This window comes from Lepisma saccharinum, chromosome 22 (assembly GCF_977018435.1).
Source record: "Lepisma saccharinum chromosome 22, izLepSacc3.1, whole genome shotgun sequence".
Taxonomy (NCBI): Eukaryota; Metazoa; Arthropoda; class Insecta; order Zygentoma; family Lepismatidae; genus Lepisma; species Lepisma saccharinum.
Genome location: NC_139250.1, coordinates 17,255,197 through 17,275,587, shown reverse-complemented (window position 1 = coordinate 17,275,587; position 20,391 = coordinate 17,255,197). Strand labels below are relative to the sequence as shown.

At 36.0% G+C, this 20,391-nt stretch overlaps 1 protein-coding gene across 1 annotated transcript; it reads right to left on the bottom strand.

Moving 5' to 3' along the window:
* Nucleotides 1–3,580: 3,580 nt before the first annotated feature.
* LOC146004758 (ciliary microtubule inner protein 1-like) lies at nucleotides 3,581–19,383 on the bottom strand. Its single transcript, XM_083143735.1, has 5 exons — nucleotides 19,317–19,383; nucleotides 15,817–15,896; nucleotides 15,270–15,348; nucleotides 7,756–7,879; nucleotides 3,581–5,067 (listed from the first exon to the last, which is right to left on the bottom strand). The coding sequence occupies exons 2-5, from the start codon at nucleotides 15,870–15,872 to the stop codon at nucleotides 4,892–4,894; spliced, it is 435 nt and encodes a 144-aa protein (XP_082999861.1). The 5' UTR covers nucleotides 15,873–15,896; nucleotides 19,317–19,383; the 3' UTR covers nucleotides 3,581–4,891.
* Nucleotides 19,384–20,391: the final 1,008 nt, after the last annotated feature.

Here is a 20,391-nt window from a genome sequence, read left to right as displayed (position 1 = left end):
ATATTTTTATATAAATATTTTTCATTATATTTTTTTTCCCTTGAATATTATCCTGGAAGGGTCACCTAAATATACTGTTATTAGTGATGTGACAAAGCATAGAAAGAGTGCCATTTTAAGCATGATAGAAATATACCCTATGTTGCCATTCGTCACCGGACACCCCTCAAAAAGTGATCGGGATCGTCTGTACACGTCGTACAACCTGTAAAAGGCATTGCCGGTTGAGAATACACTCATACCAGCTACAGCAGTCAATATGGACAGACGACGCAAACCGAGTGAGGTGGAAAGAGGAATGATCATTGGAGCCCACAGGTTTGGGCATTCGACCCGTGAGATTTCCAACAAATTTCAGATACCCCGGTCGACATTGAGTGATGTTATCGTGAAGTGGAAGCGAAAGAGGGTCATGACTAGGGAACAGAACTTTATGTGCTAAAATACTCAGAAATATTTATTTTTTATATGTCATAAATGATGAAAATATGTGATAAAAACAGGAAAATATGTGACGAAAATAAAAAACATTTGGTAACAAAAACAAAATATTACATGCATTTTAAACAACTGAAATCAGTTTCTAAATGCTTACCTCTTAGTGAGCTATTTCTTGGAAGAGTTGCAGTGGATCACCATAGTTTTTCCAAATTCTCCATTGTAAATCTGTGACAATTATCTCGAAAAAGCATCTTCTATTGTGAGAAAGATCGCTCCACAAGAAACAATTCTTGCATACTTGAAGTACGAAATGCCACTAACGCTGACGTTTTCCAAAGCTTCCTTTTCCTCTACTTCACCTTCCAAAACACGTGCAATTTGGCACAAAGTTTGAAAATCTTGGTTTTCCCAAGATTTAGAGATTAGCACTTGTGCGTTAGATCCAATGGGGGTAATATTTTCTCCCGATAGGATCGTAGGCGAGGCGCCAGAAGTCTGCCAGCGAGCTTGTTCAAAGACAAAACAAACCTAATTCTCGATATGAAAGAGATGCAGAGAATAAACATTTTTCCTTCGAGGATTTCGAGGTAGCTGAAGTCAATGAGCGATTTTATGTAGTTAAAATGAAAATTCTCAAAATATGTATTTACATATGGAAAACTGGAAAATATGTGTTTTTATGTAAAATAAAATTTGCTCTGTTGACATATAAGATTATGATCAGAATTTTGGCAAAACAAGGGTCTCTATCTTATCGCAGAAAAAAACATTTATTTACCTAAACTTCCGTTCCCTAGTCATGACATGCCGACCCAGACCCACTAAACCGAAAATATTAACAGATCGTGACCATCGATGCTTTAAGCCTGTGGTGAAGTCAACCGGAAGGCATCGTTACAGATGGTGGCACAGGAGTTTCGATTGGCTTCCAGTAGTGCTGCAAGTGATCGTACTGTCCGCCGGGAGATCGTCGCACTTGGTTTTCATGGTCACGCAGCAGTTCACAAGCCGCATATCACAGCCTGCAATGTGACCCGTCTGTTACAGTGGTGCAAGGAACACCGCCATTGGACTCTCGAACAACGGAAATCCATTCTATGGAGTGGTGAATCACGTTACCAGATGTGTCAGTCCGATGGACGTGTGTGGGTGTGGTGTATGCCCGGTGAATGCTGTTTACAGGACTGTATCGTACCCACAGTGAAATTCGGCGGAGGTGGCATCATGGTGTGGTCCTGCTTTTCGTGGTATGGTCTTGGTCCTCTTGTTTTAGTTCGGGGATACATGAATGCCAATGCGTACCAAAAAGTTCTGGACAATTCTGTGCTACCGACATTGTGCAAACAATTCGGTATTGGCCCATACCTGTTTCAGCATAACAATGCTCCATGTCATACGGCAGGCATTATCAACACGTGGTTCGAGAACATGGGTGTGCAAAAACTTGATTGGCCAGCCAAAAGTCCAGATATCAATCCCATTGAACACCGTTGGGACAAGTTGGAGCACCGCTTGAGAGCCAGGCCATGCCGCCCAAAAACACCACTGAGCTGTTTGCCGCTTTGCAGGAGGAATGGGACAAGATTCCCGTCGACAGGTATCACAAATTGGTGGAAAGTCTTCCTCGAAGGGTTGCGGACGTCATTGTGGTGAAAGGTGACCCTACACGATACTGATGTGGTGCTGCGACCGGATTAACGTACTGGTATGGGGTGTCCGGTGACGAATGGCAACATAGTGTGTGTGCTATAAAGATATATTTTTGCATGTTATCCATTGAGATCTAATGAGGATTAAAAATGTTCTGTGTGTGTCAGTTTACAATTTCACAGTTTACGCTACATCATAAATTCATATCAGTATTGAATACATCCAGCAACATAATCCAACTTATGCTGTTTATGTATATTTTATATCCCTGTATATGGATTTACTTCATTTTAATGCAGTTTTTCAGTTGTGCTTTCTTCTCTCTGGTAATTTACAATGGATCATAGAAAATAAATTGGAAGCGAAGCGAGCAAGAACATTTTTCAATCCAAATTTTTGCAAATTGAAAACAGTTTTGATTTAATAGGATGCAAAATAATTCATGGGATGCCATGGCATTCTCTATTACAAATTTTCTAATTCAGATTGTTCGGTGCCTAGGGACAATCCCCTCCTTCCCCTAGCTACGGCTATGAACTTGACAAGACTGTAAGAAAAGCAGACATTGCGAGCGAAACAAGCAAGAAAATTTTACTAAATGTATTTTTATTTGTATAAAATTTGAAGTCGAGGGGGCAATTGTCCCTCTGTGTCCCCCTGCAAGTGCTCCTGGCCATCTGGAAGAAATAATGCAAGAAAGACGTGAAAGCTAATTCCATCTTGAGTATCCTTTTGTCCTGCTACTCTTAGATTCTGCTAGTCTTTCTTTCTTTTACTTCTGTTTGCCCCCTTAGAATTGATTTCCGTCCAAGGTTGGGAACAGGCAATGCCCCCTTGTGGTTGCGCCACTGCACCCCCCGTAGTTGCTTTGAACTCTCATGGCTTTGAAAATACTTAATTTTCTCGTATAATATTGTTCAATAACAGCGATAAGATTCCTCTACACTAAAGTTCTAGGTGAAAGTATAACATCTGTAAGGGAGGGCAAGGATGGCCATAAGGTTATAAAAGTATATATTTAACACGTATAATTTGATTTCAGTCATAGTAATTTACATTAATTATTATGTAATGGGCTGGGGGGGGGGGTGGAATGCAATAATTTTAAATTCAAGTGGTGTTTTTGAGGGAGCAGCACTATTATCGGGGTAATATGCCCCGTGGAAAAAAAAATCAGAGAACGTCCGTGATTAGGGGGCAATTGCCCCCCTGTGCATACGCCTATGGCCCTAAAATACATATCTGAAACAATAGGTATGAAAACAGCTTTATTTTGGAAAGATACTGCACCAAAAATCCGTCCCGTAGTAATTATACACATGTCATACTTTTGATGTGGAAAAGGAAATCAGATTTACTCCCAAGTAAGGCCAAATTTAAACAAAAAAATCATGCCTCATATTGAACTAAATCTTCTACTACACACGCACACACATATACAAATTGAATGCACATGTATTTACAAATATTAGATAGCAAATATCTTTGCCTCAATCTTAATCCTTTTTCACTTGATACAAGAGTTCTAAACACTTCCAGTTACATAAGAAATAATGCACCCTCCTCATTGCTTCCATCACTTGAAAATGTTTCATCTGGTTTTAAGGGTATACAGGGTGATGCAGAATAATACATTTCCCAGAGGGTGACATCTTCAGTCACCTGATGTCATGTGTGCTGCTTCCAACGTCCTCTGTTTATCGCTGGATCTAACTCCTCTTGACTTTTTTGTATGGGGCCACATGAAGAGTCTTGTTTACGAGACTCCTGTAGTGTTGGAGGAAGACTTGGTTGCACGAGTTCTGGCTGCAGCAGACAATATTCAGCACACACCAGGTATTTTTGAGCATGTGTATACACATCCTTCGGAGGTACACTGTTCGCAACAAACTTCAGGGTCGCCACATCTAGCAGCTCTTGTAGTGACGCAGGTAAAGCGGGAGATGTGAACTTACGTGATCTTGTCATCTGCATAGTACCAAAATGGTACGTTTCCGGACATGGGTTCCTTATCAAAACTTGATCTGCTAAGTCCCCTCTACAACCCCTACAAGTGTGTAATAGGAATTCTGAATCACCCTGTATATTGTTTCTTAACAGTAATACCCTTCTACACTAAATTTCTGAGTGAAAATATTAGGAGGACACCCACCCAGCACACCAGACATTAATTCATTGACTGTTATAACTATACAGGACATCAGAGCTTCAGAGACTAACATGATTTCATGTCAGCAATTTTGTTGTTAGCAGTATTTTTAAAAACTCGCTGGTTAGTCTGGCTAAAGATAAGCTGCAGCTTAACATTGACGATTTTGAAGCAATAAAATTAACATTTTTTTTAATAGTCAACATGCAGCTTCAAACATAGCCGAGTGTTGCCTTGCCAAGTTTTACGCGACTAGTGCCGAAACCATAGGCAGTGTTGCCAAGCCAGGAAAAAATCTCTCACCTTCTCTGTGACAGCCTTTGTGTATATATATATAATCACAACTATTCTATTTCAATCTATTAAGGTCTTCATTTAAAATCTTGAGAGATTTTATGGGACAATATTGAGCAGTTGTCATTCAATCCCAATTTTTTTTGGCGTGAATAATACATAAAAAATTACTGCATTTTTAATCACTTCTGGATATTCGAATTGCAAGATGTTCTGCCAAAAGTAGATACAAACATCAGCTGCTTTCAGAAGAAGATGAAGAAAAAGAGAATGTCATCATCAATGTTAATGAGGAAACAGGGGTCGTATCAAGAGCTCAATTTTTAATTGACTCAAATCATTTTTTATACTGGCACGTTACACAAATATCAAAAAAGTTGTGCTAACTCTGGTGGGAGATTCATCATCACTTATCTTACAGTCAGACTTGTCATGTAGAGCTTCATGGAGTGTTTTCTGAGGGGAGACATACAAATTTCCAAGTGCTACATTCAAGTCATATTCAGGCACGAAACTCCTCCAGCCAATTACACCTGGAATTAATAATATTTCAAATAGGTACAGTTCGTTATCTTATTTTACAATATCATGAAGCTTACTTATTAAGAATATAAAAGGCAGATGCCCAATTAGATGGATATCAACAACTCTTCCTTGTGAGGAACATAGGACTACTATTAGCAAGAAATAACCTTTTTATAGAGAATAGTTCTTCAGTTGTTCACTTGCCCATAAAGCCTATTCAATATTTTCATAAATGTCTCAGCACTAGTATTGTTAATTCAGTACAAATGAAACAGGAATAACGTTTTAAGTAGTGACATAAATTCATCACATGAGAACCCAAGGAATATGACTCCAAAAAGGCCAGTTTTTAGTTTTGTTTAACATATCTCAGTCAGGCATATTCCTAAGAATACATTATTTCCTCTCTCCCAGTTTACCAGAAATTTTTAGTCGGGGGGAGGGGTGGGCAAGTACCAGGATAATGACATCATTATTATTAGTAGCAGTAGTAGTAGTATAAAAAATGTCATTATCATTGTAAATCACCCAAAGAAAAGGAGAAGTCTGTGCTAAAGCATTTGTGTTTGAGGGAAACAATATAAAATATATTTTCAACGCATTCAATTTCATATTAGCTAATAATTGAAGAAGAGCACACAAACTGTATTTTTGAAAGAAAGAAAATGCATGACGAGTATAATTCATTTTGTACATATGACATGTATAACTTTCATGTACAACATATGTTTTACACATATGCAACATGGACCAACGTAAGAAATAAAAAAATACATATGCAACATGATAACACTAAATCGTACACGAATTCAAAGTTTCTTTAATACATATACGTATATAACATATTATTTACATGCATTACATAATCAATTCTTCCGCTTCCTAACAAACCAATTGTTCATGCATTTAAGACCAAACTGCTTAGCAGTAACAGTCTGAAGTACATAGTTGGTCTTACTTCTCTGGTAATTTACAATGCATTACAGAGAAGAATGATATTGCTCGCAAGAAAATTTTTAGATCCAAATTATTGCAAACAAAAAACAATATTAATTTAATAGGGCACCACATTCTCTCTTTCATAACGCTGTAATTTAGATTTTTCACAAAAAAAAAAAAGAACTCTGAGCTGTAGGCAAATATCGATAAATACAAAAACAGGCCACTTAAAACAAAAGAAGAAACAATTCTTAACAACAATACTGATGAAAGAAAAGACAACGGCATCTGATCTTTAGAGAGACTGCCGACAGTACAGAAAAATATATCCCGCTTCTCTTTCAATGCTTAGCTGTTGTATACAAAAACAACGGTCTCACTACAGTACCTAACACTCGGACACTCAACGTGACTACGACATACGACACTGTAAGAGTTAATGTTTTCAACATAGGTTTTGAATAGGGGGTGCGGAAGAAAATCAGGTGGTGCGCAAGCACCCCTTCGTGCCTATTTGCTCCCTCCTGTAAATTTATTAAATTCGAGGTACGTCCATCTGGTTCTCACATAACAAATTGTAAAATCATTTAGTTTGATATATGGTTCATTGCTAAAGCTGATGTGTTGCTACTTGAAACTTATACCCTCTGTTCTTTTGTATTGAATTAACATTGTAATTGGCAATTACAGGATGGTCCATAAGTGTGGAAACACTCATTTAAAGCAAATACAGACTGTGAAATGCAAATCAATCATCCTGGTCCATGATATAGGGGACGGAAAACACTTTTTATGGTTATGTTACCAACTTCAATTTCTTAAATGAAAAAGTGGTCATGTGACACACACAAAATGATTTATAATTTCACAAAAACACAATATTGTGCTTAATTTTAGTGTAGCTTTAATAATTGTGCGAACCACAAATGTATTTCGTTACGGGAAGCTTGATAGATGATGATATTAAGTACCTGTTTTGTGAAATTTCTTCATTAATTCGGTAATGTGTCTGAGTGTTGTTTATTGAAAAATAATATTTATTTATTTACAAAAAACACCTCACAATTAGACCAATCTCGACCAGTGTTTCTTTGATTGTTGGAGAACATTGCTTCATTTAAAATCAATAATTTAAAATTTAAATCAATGTTTTAAAATAAAATAAATTCTGCCTTGTTCAGCATATTGAGGTTTTTTTTTTTTTATATATATATATATATATATAATTGCATGTATTTGATTAAAAATTAACAGATAGATAACAGTTTTAGTAAAGAATGGCAAATTCAAATCATAATATCAAGGAAAGGAAGTGGTGTGTAGTAACATGTTGGGTCTGTTAGACCGAGTCCATCCTGTCGGAGTCCACGGCACAGCACCTTGGGCCGCACGGCCATGGAGGAGGCCACGGCCAGGAATACATGAATTAAATATTCTTATTTATAGAAACAATAACAGAGTGCTATAATGAGTCACGTACAAGCTACTTATATAAATATCGGTTCATAATAGCTGATACTGAGATAGTACGAATCAACCTGTCTAGTATCATCCCTGCAGGGTGGGGGTGTCATAACCCTCCCCCCCTTAGCCTACCATTCCAAAATTCTGGCACACCATTCCTTATATCTGTGTGCTTATTAATCTTTACAACCGTGCTTATTAATCTTTACAACCGTGATAAATCAATCTCATATAGAGCAAAATTTTATTTGAAAGCATCATGATACTTTTTAGGAATTTATGATTGAAGTTACCTGAACTTGTTGTTGGCACAGGTGGTGACGGAGGAATGTTTATTTCTACTCCTGGTGTGTCCCATGCCTTGATCTTTCTTTTCAGTTGATGTCTGTTATGCTTACGAAGTTCCCCATGATACACCTGAAATTCAAGCGCACATAATATCAACGATAGCTACATTTTCTGTAACGGTATAACTTCAGTGTCTCATGTTTGTAACAATATTTTCAGTGTTGTTATTAATCTGTGACACTGTCCCTAGAAAGTAGTTAGAAGGAATTTATTTCACAGTATTTGCATGAACTGCAACTATTACATTTGTTACAATATTATTATTGTAATAATGAGGTTCAGGACATGGACATTGCTACAAATTTTTGTAGGGGTGGTCACACCATTTTGAATTTCATGGAGGGAGTGTGTGTTCTCCTGAAACTTGTTACGTTCCTACCACTGCAGGGTGAGAGACTCAACACTGTATCTTGACAAGACACACGCAGTGATAAGATCTGAGTTAATGACCCACAGCTCCTGTAGTCAGCAACATGAGGACTCCATCAGTCCACACTGGAACCATCTCAGGTGGGCAGAAGAAAAACTCGAACCAAGAGATATGAGTTTTATCTAGTTTTTATTGATGTAAGTTCATACAGAAACTAGGAGCGCGAGACTAAGAAATCGGGCCCTTTTGGATTTTGAACCACGATCACCAGTTCAGTTTCTTTGATATCCGATTGAGATCATCCAAGGGAACTTTGCTCAGTTTTGCTGGGTGTGAGAGACTCAACACTAGGCCTGGTAACATACCCACGCAAGAGCGGAAACCTCTCAATTTTACCATGAATTGTCTTCGTATTTATCCCCGATTTCTGTATTCTCGAACCCCTGACTAGTAGGTTACAAAGACAAAATATTTCTTCATGTACATTATAATGTGTAATATTTACAAAAGTTGAGTTTGATAAATCATTGAAAAGGTTGTAATACATCTTTTACTGTTAACAAATACTTAACACATTTATATCAAATAATTATACATTGATATAAATTATATATTATAATTATAAAATTTGATACAGGAAAATTTACTGATGAAAGAATTAAGAAAGATTACCAAATTAAACTGTCAAATAGATTTGATGTTTTGCAGGATTTAAATGATGATGAAAATATAAATGAAACAGACGTAAATAAGAATTGGGAGCACATACGTAATGCAATAGAATCAGCAGGTAAAGAAACTATATGATACCATAAACCGAGAAAAAGTAAGCCATGGTTTGATAATGAATGTCATAATCTAATAGAAATAAGAAATCAGGTTAGACTTAGGTGGTTAAATAACTCTGATACAAATCTAAGCAATTATAATAGAATAAAGCGAGAAGTTAACCGCACATTTAGAAGTAAAAAAAGAGATTACTTGAAAAGCAAAATTAACGAAATTGAAACAAACAGCAAAAATAAAAATATCAGAGATTTATATAAAGGTGTAAATGAGTTTAGAAAGGGGTGGCAACCTAAAGTAAACTTGATAAAAGATAAAGACGGTGATTTTCCAGCTGACCCAAGCGATATTCTAAATAGATGGAAGAACTACTTTAATGACCTTTTAAATGTCCATGTAGGAGATAAATCAGAAGTAAATGAAGTCCACACACAGCAGAACCTTTAGTTCCAGAACCTAACTTGACTGAAGTTAAAGATGCTATTAAAAGGCTAAAGAATAACAAAGCACCTGGCATTGATTTAATACCAGCTGAGTTAATTAAATATGGTGGAAATTCATTAATATGTCAAATTCATAAATTAATTTGTTTAATATGGAATAAAGAAGAAATCCCTCAACAGTGGAAAGAATCCATAATTGTTCCTGTGTTTAAAAAAGGTGATAAAATGAACTGCAATAATTACCGTGGAATTTCTCTACTTTCAACAACATACAAAATATTATCTAACATTCTTTTAACAAGACTAACCCCATATGCTAATGAAATTATAGGTGATTATCAATGTGGATTTAAACGTAACAGATCAAATTTTTCACATCAGACAGACACTTCAGAAAAAGTGGGAATATAATCAAAATGTCCATCAGCTATTCATTGATTTCAAAAAAGCATATGATTCGGTCAAAAGAGATAAATTATATAATATATTAGTAGAGTTTGGAATACCTAAGAAGCTTGTTAGTATGATAAAAATATGCACCAGTGAAACAGAAAGTAAAATTCGTGTGGGTATTAATATGTCTGACAAATTTACAATTCATGATGGGTTAAAACAAGGAGATGCATTATCTCCATTGCTCTTTAATTTTGCCTTAGAATATGCTGTTAGGAAGGTAAACGAAACTAAAGAAGGACTAAAATTAAATGGTGTGACTCAGTTGTTAGCATATGCAGATGATGTAGACTTACTGGGGGATGATGTGAATACAATTAAGAATAATGCTAAAATATTTTTCAAAACTGCTAAAGAGATAGGTTGGGAAGTTAACAAAGAGAAAACTAAATATATGCTTACAGGCCGAAACCAAGTGTTAGGTAATAATCAAAATCTAATTATTGATAACAACTCATTTGAACCAGTTTCCAAATTCAAATACTTAGGAGTAATAGGGGAGACCGGGGTAATTAGAACAGGAAACAGCCTGTAGAAGTTCCACTGTAAATTACTCAGAAAATTACTGATGGATTTTTTAAAAAATTCTACCATTTCAAAGGACATCTTTTGTATATTTTTGAAAAAAATAATGACCATACCTGCATTGCAAATATTCGTCCAAAAAAAAAAATTGTCATGACACCATAAAATTGTTCCAATTACCCCATTTGGGGTTAATGGAACATAAGTTAGAAATTTCAACTGAATAGCTTTAGATTGCTGTTGGGGTAATACAAACATCATATATAAATGTCCCATTTACCCTGCAAATTTGAACACAATAGCTCTACTTCTTCTGGAGTTATCAATGCTTGTTTAAATAAAATCCCAAGTTAACGTCTTTTTTCATAAAGTTCAATTTCCCAGCTGTGAAGCAAACATGTGTGAATGAAAATCAGTGTTCTATGATTTATTTGAAAGGTTACAGGCCATTCTACAATGTAGTAAAGAAAAAACTTCTAATAGTTACATGTACAATCTAGTATATCAATTAGAAAAAGTACAAAAAAGCATCTTTTTTGGAGGAAAACTTACTCCAATTTGTAACAAGTAGTGCTAATACTTATGAAAACACTTAAGATAACTTACATTAACAGGTTTAACTGTCGTGAAAAACTAATATATACAGAAATTAAGCTTATCAGTCTCAAAAAACAATTATATATGAAACCATAAAATATAGGCTACATGACAAAAGCTGTACCAAAGAACACTTGACCCATATTAACATTTGTCAGTTTGGCACCAGTAGATCTACTGATTTGAATGTTTGATTTCTTTTTTGAAAGCTTCATACTTGCTCTTAATGATGTCATACAATGGAAGGGTAAATGGACCGATTCCATTTAACTCCAAAGGTCCGTAAAATATAAACTTCCTATCAATTTCCTCAACATCAGGTCTTCGTGGCCAATCGAACTTGCCAGTTTCTTTTTCCTCCAGAAACTTGATTGTTGCTTTAGACTGGCCATTAGAGATTTTAATAATTCTACCAACATACCACTTTCGCTCGTAATATACAGCGTAGTACTTTTCCAGTTTGAATAGGACTACATCGTCATCCTCTGATTCTATTTTACTATGTATATCACAATATACTTATCTAATGATTACAATTACCGTTTTTTGAATGTTGATACAAAATACCAAGTATGACATTATATTATACATTGTACAATTTTAAAGAGTTGACCTTTGTATATAAACCTTGATGCCAATGCAAATGTACACAATTTCAATAAATTTAATTATAAATTTGAATGTATCATATCTTTCTTGTCTGAAAGAACACATATGATTGAAGATATTTGTTTTTCATATTGCCAGTCAAAAATAACTGTTATGACTAAATTATTATAAATATTGCACAAATGTGGAACTTTGAACTTAGCCTAACCATTTTCAAATGTTGTTATGACAATGTATTATTTTTATTGTCATATTCATGGTATTTCAAGATGATGTTCTTATTACCCCATGACTGTTCTAATTACCCCAAGCAAAATCAAGCAAATTACGCAATGTTCTAATAACCCCTTTGGAGAAATTTTTGGGGTAATAAGAACTTTGCTTATAAAAACCAGGCAAAATGCCCATAGACAACCAAACTCACATGAAAAGATGTGTGCCCTTATGTTTTATTATAGGGGTGAAGAAAATTTTGCAAGGGTTCTTTCATTCACATCCAGTATATGCAGAAGCAGAGAAACACCAAACATGCGTCACATCATTTTTTGCAGGTGTATAATAAAAGTCAAATAAAACTTACTTTTGTGTAGTTATTCCAATAACAAATTTTCTGCATGTAGGTTTAGTGTAGGTACATAGGTATGAAATGTTATTACACCAGTCTTTTCGTTTTAAATTATTCTACATTAACATGTTCCAATAACCCCATGTTCTAATTACCCCGGTCTCCCCTATTAACAAATGAAAATGATATTAAAGAGGAAATAAAAAGTAGGCTTAATTCAGGAAATGCATGTTACTTCTCTCTTCATAAACTTTTGTCTTCTCGTTTAATATCTAAGAAACTAAAAGTTAAAATATACAAAACCGTAATTTTGCCTGTAGTATTATATGGATGTGAAACTTGGTCCCTTACATTGAAAGAGGAACATAAATTGAGAGTATTTGAGAATAAAATCCTTAGGAAAATCTTTGGACCTAAAAGGGATGAGGAGACAGGTGAGTGGAGAAGGTTACATAATTTAGAACTACATAATTTGTATTCATGTCTAGATATTATTAAAATAATTAAATCAAGAAGACTTAGGTGGGCAGGCCATGTGGCACGAATGGGAGAGGAAAGAGGAGTTTACAGGATTCTTGTTGGGAAACCTGATGGTAAGAGACCAGTAGGAAGGCCAAGACGAAGATGGAGGGACAACGTTGAGATGGACCTAAGGGAAATCGGTAGGGATGGAAAAGAGTATATAGAACTTGCTCAAGATAGGGAAAGATGGAAGGCCTGTGTTCCTGCAGCCATGAACCTTCGGGTTTAAGAAGACTAGGGAGTTAGTTAATTATACATTGATAAATATAAGATTTAAAACTTCCGCCATTAATGTATTACATAAAGGTTAGTACATCATCTTCTTCTGAAATGTATAGGAGTTCATTCAATTACGTCATAATGTTTTATTTATCAGAACAATCAACTATACTCTTTTTTGTCATAACTTATCCTTTAAATTACAATCTTTAAGTTTTAACCTTATACATTTTCTATTTCTTTCTTTATGAATGTTGAATAAATTTATCAAAATAAGCAAGGCGTAACAAACGTTACATCAAAAAGTGTGCTTGTAACAAATGTAAACTACAAGAGGAATAAGTTATTCAGTGATCCACATCCATGCAATTCACAAAAATTTGACAGGAAATTTGCTGAGAGGGACAGCACTTTCATACTGGCCTAGGAGTGACAACATTTTTAACCCATAACGATGCATGTATGGGTAAAAATTATCCAGCCAATTTTGAAATACATTTTATGATCACTTCCGATGAGTGTCTGAGACCACCCTTCTCTCTATATTTCCAGCAAACTCGTCTTACCATCTTTTTTCTCATCTTCTCTCAACTTTATTGTTGCATAATGAAATAAAAATGTTAAACATTGAAGGTATTACAGCTTTAAAACAACTAAAATTCGGTCTTGAGAAGCAATTTTCTTCTGGGTATTTTTTACCCAGAGCATGTCGTTATGTCCTAACAGAGAGCATGCATCGCAGTAGCGTACGCAGGATTTCATCAAGGGGGGTGTTATTTCTAAAACTTTTTTCCAAATTCACATTACTTTGTTTTATTATACTTCAATTAAATAATAATAATCACAATTAATTAATAATACTTATAATTAATTAATTAGCTGAATTAATACTAATAATACTACTATTAAGTAGTAGAGATCTACATAAATATAGTATTTATGAAAACAATAGAACAAAATTACTTTCTAGTCATTCGATTTTTATCAAATCCAGGGAGCATTTTTTTTTTGTTTCTTTGTTACGATATAATTGTCTGGTCAACGATGCGAGACATTTCAAGGGTGAAGAAGATCCATAAATACAAGAAAATATATTAAAATAAATTGAAATAATCAAAGTATGGAACTCATCCAAGGATCTGCGGTGATCTGGTCGGTAGAGCGTCTAACAAGTGACAATCACGCGGAAGATCCGGATTCGATTCCCGAAATTGGTTGGAATTTTTCCGGCTTTTTCCCCTCATAAATGTCCCCGATAATTCACATCTGGATTATCTCGCTGTTCTTACCAACAAAACATTTTACAATAGTTAAGCTTATTGTCGTTTTAATAATTGTCTAGTCAAGAAGGTGAGACATTTTAAAGAGAGACATTCAAACGAGCTGCGGTAAACAATACAAAGGGAAAGCGAACTGGTGACTGTATTCTTCTCCGCCTAGCCTTTGTTTATACATTAGCCTCTTACAACTTACCAATAACTTTATTTAGTTAATTCTCATTGTTCGCACACACAAAAAAAATACATGTTCGTTGAACACTGGCGTACGTAGAGGGATGGCCGATGGTGTTCCAGCCCTTACCGAAATTTTGATAAAATCAGAATTTTCAAATAAAAATCCGTTAAGAACTTTAAAAAGTCAAAATGTGTGAATGCGAAACCTCTTTTAAAGTGAATCCCGATTACCATTTTTGTCTTTGAATACAATTTTAATAGACTGGAAAGCTCCAAAAATACGAAATATTTTATTATGCATCCTGCTCTCCAAATCGAAGCCATTTGCTATTCACATTTACTATTCCAGCACCTCCCGAAAAAAAAATCCTGCGTACGCTAGTGTGTTGAACATTGTTGCAACGGAGATACAAAACAACTTTTTCTCTTTTAAATCATAGTTACCCTAACCTAACCTCATAAACTCGTGGTTATTTTCAAGGCATCACTCTGAAAAACGCGTGTGTTTGGAATGCTGTCCTTTTCTCCATGCCGCATGGAAATAATAATTCAAAGCATTATTATATTATTATTATTATTATTATTGGTAGTAGTAGTAGTAGAAGTAGTAATAGTAATATTATTGCCCCAGATCTTTGACTGTGAAACATTGGCCATTTAAGTTTTTTCCACAGTCTTTTTCATAATATTCCACAAGCTCAAGGGGGGGGGGTTTAAACCCCGTAACCCCCCCCCTTGCGTACGCCACTGATGCATCGTGCTGTGTTAATTGCACCATTGGTAACACAGATTGAAACAATTAACTCATATGTACACAACGTGATCAAGGTAAGTGAAAAAGCAGACAGAAAAAGAGAACAAAAATGGCTTTAGCGCAAGTTGAAAGAAGCATGCACAGTAAATATTAACAACTAACCTTATAGCAATCTTTCAAAAATCCCCATTTTGTTTCCCACTGTTTCAATGTTTGCTCTTCTTTCTTGATGATCTCTCTCCTGGTAAGAAGACAATTTTGTACAATTTGAAATGCACAATATTTCATGTAAAACGTAATGCTTTTTTGTCACAAATTCTTTGGACTTCTTCAATATTTTTTGGTGTCGTATGTAATATATACATTGCATAAAACCACGTAATTTGTCTTGTGCAGGTCCCTTTATAATCGTACACTTTTAATTTTTCCCAAGGGGCTTTTTACATCCCTTGTTTTAAATTTTTAAGTAATAATTTTAGATAAGGGGATATTTCCCCAAATATATTGAAGACTGCAAAGTGCCGACATACCCAAAAAAATTTAATTCAAACAATTAAACCAAATCTTCCTACAACATACTGCCAATTGAAGAAAATTAATCTGGAAAAATATATTTATTTCTCAGATTACATTGAAGTTTATTACTTCACAGTATTAAACATGCACTAAACTCTTAACCTTTAAACATTCTTTACAATTGTTTAGTTACCTTTTTTCATCTTCCGCAACAATACTACCACAAGGAATGTATCTTCTAGAACCCATAGTTTTCTGATCTATTTGGAGTTTCTAAAAAAAGGAAAAAGTTATCACAAATGTGATTATAATGTGACATTATCCAAAGAAGTTCATTCTACATGCACAAAATGTCTGAGATGGAAATGACAAGAATCAAAATTTTAGGAAACCAAATCTGATGATGTAAATGCCATGGGATTTCATTTTTTAAGTTGTGTTGTCAGTGTTGACAGCTGCTAGTGGCCTGATTTTCAGTATTTAAAGTATATATCAAAATGCTCTTCAACACACATATACCTTTTTTCAGTGCTTGAGGTTGAAATTTCTAGGTGGGAGAGCGGCTGGATATTTGGTTGAGTTTGGAGATGTATTGTTCAATATGGATGCAATGAACCAGGTAGGGGCTACGATTGTTCTAGCTGGAGGCATGTTTTGCCCAAATTTTCTTAACTGCGGGTGTATCATCTTTTTTTTTTATTAAGTTTGAACATTTTTATTGTGTAAGCAATTGATAAATGAGAAAAGAACATGTTGAATACCAAACTGAAACGTAAGAGCACCTATGTGGGTGAAATTTACCCAGGCAGTGTTTCTACTCCCCTGCGAATGGAACAAAGTCTGACAGCTGATCCAAGTTCTCGAGTTGGAAGTGACTAGAAAGATACTGAGAATTGTAGCCTCTGGCACTCATTGGAAATTAACAAAAAATATATTTCGAATTTTACATGGGCAATTTTTATTCATACATGCATCCCTATGTGTTATTGAGAATTGGCTCATCTTCCTCCTTTTTGCAGCCTGTCACGCTCCTTGTAGTTGAGATGTCATTAATTTATGGAGGGGTGACATTTTCAACCTGTGACCGTTGTCATTTTCTATAACCAGGGAAATTGAGGTATCATTTAAATGTCAGATATGTCTGGAAGGGGGGGGGGTGATGGATTGCCAGGCGATTGGAGGTTGCTTTTATTGAGTGGGCGAGATGTCCTAGAGATGAGACTACATTAAATGTATGCAGAAATGAGAAAATTATCCCACATCTGTGACGGGCAGGTAACATGATGCAAATCCAAAGTTTGATGTGGGAGGTGGGTGGGGTAGTTGATGCAGGTTATAAGCCCCTCCTTTGACTCAGCTTTTTTTTTTTTGAAAATTTGATGACATTTTGTCTCGTAGAAGAGAAGTCAAATATTTCTTTACAATTCGTAAGTATGCCATTATATTTATATCAATTAACAATTCAGTGTGGTATTTAAGAAATTTCCAGTGGGGGGGACTCTAGGGACAGCATAAGATAATGACTTTATGCCATATAACATTCCCCCCATGGATAACATTTATCAAGCAGACGGGGCACACAAGTACCCAGGGGGGGGGGGAATTCCCCATCCCCCCTACAAATACCACCCTGATAACATATTTGCAGAACCACTGCTCTCGGTACACATTTTTTAGCTTTTCATATTTACTATGTGCGAATTACTCACAAGATTAACAATATAAATTACAATTTTACTTACGTTTTTTGCGAGTATAATACGTTGTCTTCAATTACGACGTTTCGAGAGATAACTTCTCTCTTCTTCAGGTTTCGGTGTTTTATAACCTAACCCTTAATTCTGATGACTATGGAAGAAATATTTTGACGAAGCTATGACTTTATGAATTGCTTATAAAACATCGAAACCTGAAGAAGAGAGAAGTTATCTCTCGAAACGTCGTAATTGAAGAAAACGTATTATACTCGCAAAAAACGTAAGCAAAATTGTAATTATATTTTTTTGCTGGCACCATTGCAAAAGTTTATTTTTTTTGTCAAATTTGTTAATATGTCACAACAGCAGTGTGTGAATTAACGGGGGGGGGAGGGCGTGCCAGGGATTCTGCCCCCCACAAAAGCTAATTATTTTTATCCTTACCAGGGATGTTTTCATCCCCTCAAAAATAAATGGGAGTGAAAGCATACAGTATACCATTTCTTACTATGCAACAAACAAAAAAAATCGTGTCCATTAGCGGTTCAGTAAGATTTCCCTGCCGAAAAGTATGCAGCCTCGTGGATTAAAGAACTGCATCATTCTGAAACTGCCCAACCTCACCAAGCCAACAGCAGGCTGTTTTCCACTTAAGTTTTCATGGCATAGTGCTGATATTTTACAAGTATTTATGTGGACATTAAGTTTGAACTTTTTAATAGGAAGTTAGTCAAGTTTTCGGTGTTAGTAATTCGATAGCTCTTTTTGTGTGTGAGTTTAGATTTTCTTAGAATGTAAATATACTGTTTCTAAATTAAGTGTAAACAGTGGCGGCAATTGGGTTCGAAAATCGGGGGGCAAGGTGTCAAAACTGGGGGGGGGGGTGCAAGGACAGTATACTTCCCCTTGGTGTATAAGGTTTAGCATAGTGCTAGGACAAAAGTGACAAAAAGTGGGGATGCAACTGCCCTTCTATTCGCTGCCACTGTGTAAATGTTATCATAAGATTCAATGACCTGAGTTGGAACCAATGTTCTTCTAAGGTACTTTAGAACTGCAAGTCAATAGTTTAGTTTACTGATTGGCATAGACGTCCGGAAGGGAGAGCCACGCCCCCCCCCCCCCAATGTAAAAATGAATGTCCACCTAAAAAGTATATATTTCACACATATAGAGTGCCTGCCTAAGAGAGATCTGCTTGTAAATCTGCATATTAATACTCCAGAAACTCGTAGATACATTGCAGATATGAAATTGCTATATAAGATCATAAATTGGAAACTTAAGATGCAGCATCCCACTCCACGAACTCTCACTCAGAGTGCCTAGACATAAAACACGCAGCAAGGAAACTTTCCACCCTACAACTCCCAGGCTCTCACTCATACAACTTTCACTATTCCATAGGCTACCGAATCAGTTCAATATAATCTCAAACCAAATAGATATATTCACTTCATATTCATTTTTTATCAGCAACATGGAAAAAATTGTACATAAGTAATGCTTTGTGAAACTGATCTTTTTACCTTGGTTCTTGTTTTATTTTTGTTTATTTTATGTTATCCTTTCTTTTGTGTTTTTATTCTTAGGTTATTGTTTTACTGTTGTTTCTTTCTGGTTTAAAATAGCTTCTGCTGTACTGGAAATTTATATAAATAAATAATTTCATGTCAGTCACAGTAATTTATGTTAATCGTTATGAGAATGTTGAAGGGACGTGATAATTTCAGACTGAAGAGGTGTTTTTTTAGGGGGGCATCACCGGAATGGGGGGAAATATGTCTCCTTTGCCCCCCTGGAAAAAATTACCTTGCTCGGCCTTCCCTGGAAAAAATCCTGCGAAAGTCCATGCTGACTGGTGGTAACACACAGATAAGAAACAACCTACCTCCCGAAATGAAATCCCATACGTCACTTAGTGACTTCCCCCTCCCCCCCCCCCCCCAAGCTTAATTCGAACACTGCACAACAGTGTTTATAACCAAATATTTACCTGTTCCTCGACGAGCTTTGACAAACTGCACGCGCAAGTACTAGCATAACTCGAACTGTCGAACTGTTTGTTTGGTTGCTATTGGAAACGACGAAACAAACAACGTCCGCTGTGCGGTCCAAAGTGTCAGGTGCGGGAAGCGCGTGGATCGGTCGATGCTCTATGCCACATATACAGCAGATGTTATTTTGCTCAAAACTTGGCGAAGGATAAACTCGCAGAACATGAACGGCAGGTATTGCATTCGTTCATCTTGTGTATGAGGAGAAGTCTAGGTCTTGTCCGAAAGGTTGAGGCGAACATACTTTTCGCAGTCTCGAACTCTTGGAAGCGGAAATCTTTCGAATTGCACTCTGACTGCAGCGCCAAATACAATCGGTAAATAAACTAATAACACACTTCGCACGTTTTAACCCTTAGTACGCCGCGTGGTCTGACGAAAGTAAGCCCAGTGTCGCCGAGGCTTTGAGCGCGAAATTTGAATTCGTATACATAATGGAGAAAAATCGTAATAACTCTGGCACTATGGGACCAATCTACTTCGGATAACTTTTGTTTTGCAGGCAATACATCGGTGCATGCAACCATGTAAAATTTGGATGCCCCAACCGCGGGGGGGTTACGGGCGGGGGATGCATCCACCGAATTTCAATGAAAAAAACATAAAAATGTGGAGTTTGCCCCTCTTCTCCAGCTACTTTGGGGAGAAAACCGTAACTTTTGCTTTTTTTTCAAAGAATGGACCTTCCGCAACAGAATGAAACTTGATTCATGTTCGTGGGTGCAATACAATTTGAATAATAAGGCAAAACGTAAAACTCTGTTTTTTTCCTCAAAACAGCGAATTTGCATATTATTCATAAAATTGTTATAACTCGGACACTATGGGACCAATCTACTTCGGATAACTTTTGTTTTGCAGGTAGAACATCAGTGCATGCAACCATGTAAAATTTGGATGCCCCAACCGTGAGGGGGGGTACAGGCAGGGGCTGCATCCCCCGAATTTCAATGAAAAAATCATAAAAATGTGGAGTTTGCCCCCTCTTCTCCAGCTACTTTGGGGAGAAAACCC

What these genes read in the sequence shown, in the direction of transcription:
- LOC146004758 (XM_083143735.1), bottom strand. Translation starts at nt 15,872, where the DNA reads ATGGGTTCTAGAAGATACATTCCTTGTGGTAGTATTGTTGCGGAAGAT. An exon ending in TTTTGAAAGATTGCTATAAG is followed by an intron (nt 7,880 to 15,269) that starts GTTAGTTGTTAA and finishes CTTGAATTTCAG; the next exon opens with GTGTATCATGGGGAACTTCG. An exon ending in TGTGCCAACAACAAGTTCAG is followed by an intron (nt 5,068 to 7,755) that starts GTAACTTCAATC and finishes TATTAATTCCAG; the next exon opens with GTGTAATTGGCTGGAGGAGT.